At 44.6% G+C, this 4,297-nt stretch overlaps 1 protein-coding gene across 1 annotated transcript in view; it reads left to right on the plus strand.

The window, feature by feature from the left end:
- The window catches only part of LOC100944476 (cytochrome P450 2G1-like), a 26,342-nt gene extending 24,267 nt beyond the window's left edge, over window positions 1–2,075 (plus strand). The window contains exons 9-11 of the mRNA XM_023508245.1: window positions 4–139; window positions 261–402; window positions 1,470–2,075. Coding sequence (XP_023364013.1) covers window positions 4–139; window positions 261–402; window positions 1,470–1,651 — 460 coding nt within the window. The 3' untranslated portion in view covers window positions 1,652–2,075. The remainder of the gene's footprint in view (window positions 1–3; window positions 140–260; window positions 403–1,469) is intronic.
- Window positions 2,076–4,297: the final 2,222 nt, after the last annotated feature.

The raw sequence follows: 4,297 nt of genomic DNA on the forward strand, positions 1-4,297 counted from the left end.
AAGTGTCAATGACCGGGTCAAGATGCCCTACACGGATGCTGTAATCCATGAGATACAGAGACTGCTTGACTTTGTACCCATGGGTGTCCCCCACAAAGTCACCCGAGACACCCACTTCCGAGGCTACCTTCTGCCCAAGGTGTGGTTTCAGCTTCATTGCCACCTCATGTCACCCTCTCCTACATCCCTCCGTCCTCCCGGATCCCTAGCCCCACAATCCAGTACTGATTTCTCCTAACTCCCCCCACTTTTCACCTCAGGGCACAGATGTATTTCCGATGCTTGGCTCAGTCCTCAAGGACCCCAAATACTTCCGCTACCCAGATGCCTTCTATCCCCAACATTTTCTGGATGAGCAGGGCCGCTTCAAGAAGAATGAAGCCTTTGTGGCTTTTTCCTCTGGTAGGTTTCCATGGCTCAGATCTCCTGAAACCAGGTATGTGCTGGGTCTACCCTCCAGCCATTGCTCTGTATTTGAAGCTTAAGTCAGAATGGTAACTTGAAGGTTCTATCATAGAACCCCAAAATTTTAGAATCCCAGAATCAGGGAAAAATAGAAACTTTGACTCAGATAATTAGAAAAAAGGGTAGATAAGGAGTAGCACTAAACAGGGGTCAGCAAACTTTCTGTTTAGAACCAAATAAAAAATATTTTTCTTGTTTCATTTTTCCGGCCAGATGGTCCCGTTGCCATTTTACTAGCCAAGCAGCCATAGACAATTTTTTAGTGAATGAGCATGTACGTGAACCAGCCCTGAAACTTGAAATTTCACATATCACAAAATATTTTTCTTCTTTTGTTATTTTTTCTTAATCATTGTAAAAGGTAAGAAGCATCTCTAGTTTGGAGGCCTTATGAACACAGACAGCAGGGCAGAGTCACCCAAAAGGCAGTGGCTTGCCCACCTGAAGCATAAAATTTTTGTGGGAAGGCATTTTACTTCTGTGTCAGTAAGGATACAGAGTCAGGTCAGTGGCTGGGAAACTGGACCTCACCCCACCACAAACAAACTGTGGCACCTCAGGTGAGTTACTTCAGCCCCCCATCTGCGAAGTGGAGATTACCCTCTCCCAACAATCGGACTGGGCATTACCAGGAGTAAGCATTATTGAAGTGAGAGCTCTCACTTTTTTCCTTACCGGTGTCTGACACATGAAAGGCATTTGATAAACCTTTGAGGAACTGGAATGAACACAATGATCCTTTAAAAACATTCAATCTCAGAATGGGAGTAGGTTCAGCCATCAGAGAAGTAGCTGCCTCTTGTTGGGTCCCTACAAGTGGCAGGTCCTAGTAACTCCTAAATATAGGAACCTATTAAGCTTTTACAACAATCGTTTATAAATGGGTACAGTCACCACCCCGAAAATGCTACTGAGGCTCAGTGGGTGGTGAATCCACGTGTTCCCGACGCCTCTGTCCCCTGTGCAGGTGTGACATTCCTTTCTATCCTCCCTTGTGCCCACAGGAAAGCGCACATGTCTGGGCGAGGCCTTGGCACGCATGGAACTCTTCCTTTACCTCACCTCGGTCCTTCAGAACTTTTCTCTACGTCCCCTGGTGCCGCCTGCTGATATCGACGTCACTCCCAAGCTGTCTGGCTTTGTCAACGTCCCCTCGCCCTATGAGCTGTGCCTCGTGGCTCGCTGAGCGCCCCCTACTGGGCGAGAAACGAACAGCAAAGAACAGAGCTTGGCTCTCACGACGTAAACCCATCCTCTTCATCTTGCTCATTCTCACATCTCTACAAGAAGGCACCATTTTTCCTGTCACGGGTCCCCAATCAGCTAGGGTGATTTCAAACTATGCAGTTGTAAATCTTCTACATGCAGAGGGAAAGCGATGCCCTGCCCCAAATGTCCCCCTAAGCTTGCAACTTTGATGCTGACTTGATCACGTCTGCCTAAGTTTCAATCTGAACCAAAATTTTCTTGTTGATTCTACGTCTTTACAATTGACCCTTTCCGTGTGGGCCCTGATAATGATCAAATGTGATCTACAGTCCTTTCTCATCTTGACTCTCTTCTTCACTCACTAGCTGCCCAAAAGTCAACAAAGAATTTAAGACTCTTCAGTGTGCAGCATTTTTATTGTGTATTTGTGTGTGACACCAATGTGGGGCACGGGAAACAACTTGAAATGGGCATTTTAACCTCTTTTTCACTGTCTTCCCTGCCAGCCCCCTCCAGTGATTGCCCTCTGATTGGGGCTCTCCTGAAACACCCCAGCCTCACCCATTTTGCTGACATACTACCTTTCCCCACCATCACGTCTTCTCAACTTGCTTTTCTGGTTGCTCCCACCACAGCTCCCCATTCCAAATACTCCCCATACCATTTTGAAGACAGTTCAATTGTTCACAACTTCTAGTATTCCATTTCCAAATTCCATCAACTTGATCAACTGATGAAAACCTTCCTTCATGTTTCACTCATTCAACCAAAATTTATTGAATACCAAACAAACTCCAAGATACTTACTCTTCATTGATACATCATTGAGCAAAAAAGATAAAAAAAAACTCCTGCCTTTGTAGAGATTACATTCTCGTGAGTGTAATCGCTTTTTTAAAACATAAAAGTAACAAATAATCAAGGGATATAGTGTATTAGAAAAGCAATGCAGGGAGCTGGGATATACTTTCTGTGCTTGGGTGCTTCATAGCATAATTGCAGATATCTGGGAAGGAGATAGAGCAGCAAGCTTAAATATGTGGGGTTGTCTTCCTAACAGAATGACTAAAAACAGGAGGCAGAGCAAGATGGCAGACTAAAAATATCTCCTTACTAGCCACTCTTGGCAAGGCAGAGGAAAGAAAACTCCAGCTATCTCTGGCTGGGAGAACCTACCTAGATACCTCACTCTGGCAGCACAGTAAATCAGTGGTGGAGCCAGTCAAGAGGTCTGGAGCTGAAGAAAAGCAGCACAGAAGGCAAGGATGTGGGAACAAGCAGCCTGCTCACAGAGAACTGGAGACAAGATGGAGCTGCCTGGCACCTTTTTGATTTGGGGATAATCTACTTATTGGAGCAGCCTTGGAAGGCTTAAATGAGTGGGTGACCTTGAAAAATGTCCAGTGGTTGGGTTTGAAACCAGGTGAGGTGGATCCCCCCACCTACTAGTGGGCAGCCATTGGTAAGAGTTGTGTAGGAGAAATGGTCTGCAGGGTCTTAGTGAAGGACTGGCTCTGGTGTGCCTGCTGAATTCGGGCATCCACTTTTAGGGTGAACTGAGCAGCTCCTGCACCCCCAGGGGTGGTTGTCAGGGGGTACTGTGAGACCTTCCTCCTATGGATTCTGGTGAGAGCTTTAAGGCCCCAACCCTGTGGGGACTGAATGCTGATGAAACAACCAGGCATTGATTGAGGGCAATTAAGTCAGGAAGACAGGACCCACTCAGCAACTAGAGTGGTTTCCTGTACTCATTGTTCCCAACAAAACCAGTGTGTGTTCTCCATCTCCTAATCACAGAGCACCATCTGGTGTCCAGAGATAGATAGATAGAGATAGATAGATAGATAGATAGACAGAGATAGAGATATATATTTTCTTTTCTTCTTTTTTGTTGTTGTGGTTTTTGTTGTTTTGGGTTTGGGGGGAGTTTTTTGGTTGGTTGGATTTTTTTCTTTTCATTTTTACTTTCTTCAATAGCAGGGGCTCTCTCATTTTTTATTATAGTTTTTCAGCCTCTTTTACTCTGTCTTTCTTCTTTATTTCTCTCCTTTTTTTATCTCTTTAGGTAGAGGTTCTTCTACTTTTCTTATCTTTCCCACATAAATCTTTCATAAAAAAGCTAACATATCCCTTTTTTCTTTGTCTTATATAATTGTATTTCTAAATTTTCTTTTTTGTTATTTTTCTTTCCTTTTCTCTGAGGGCTGAAGGGTCGGTCACAGCAAGAGTCTGGCTGGGGGATCATGGCAGGGATCCAGCTCAAGGAGGCCACAAGCTCACAGTGCAGGGTATCATTCTAGCTTTGGCCTCTGGAAAGATAGTATTGTCAGGTCCCCACTGCAACATACTGCTCTATTTTTCTTTCCCTTTCTATATTTAGAGAAAGGTAAGGAGCTCCTGGCTCCAAGGGACATGCCTAACCCATGTCCCAAAGTGCTGGAGTTGCAGGTATGGCAATTTCAAATACAGACCTCTTCTACAGGTTGCCAATCAGTTCACCCAAGGCCATTTGTTAAACAGGGAGTCTTTCCCCCACTGAATGTTTTTGATAGGCTTAGCAAAAATCAAATGACAATAGGTGGTTGGGTTCATCTCTTGGTACCCAATACTATTTTTTTTTTTT

This window comes from Otolemur garnettii, unplaced genomic scaffold (genome assembly GCF_000181295.1).
Source record: "Otolemur garnettii isolate 467f Iridium unplaced genomic scaffold, OtoGar3 scaffold00233, whole genome shotgun sequence".
NCBI lineage: Eukaryota > Metazoa > Chordata > Mammalia > Primates > Galagidae > Otolemur > Otolemur garnettii.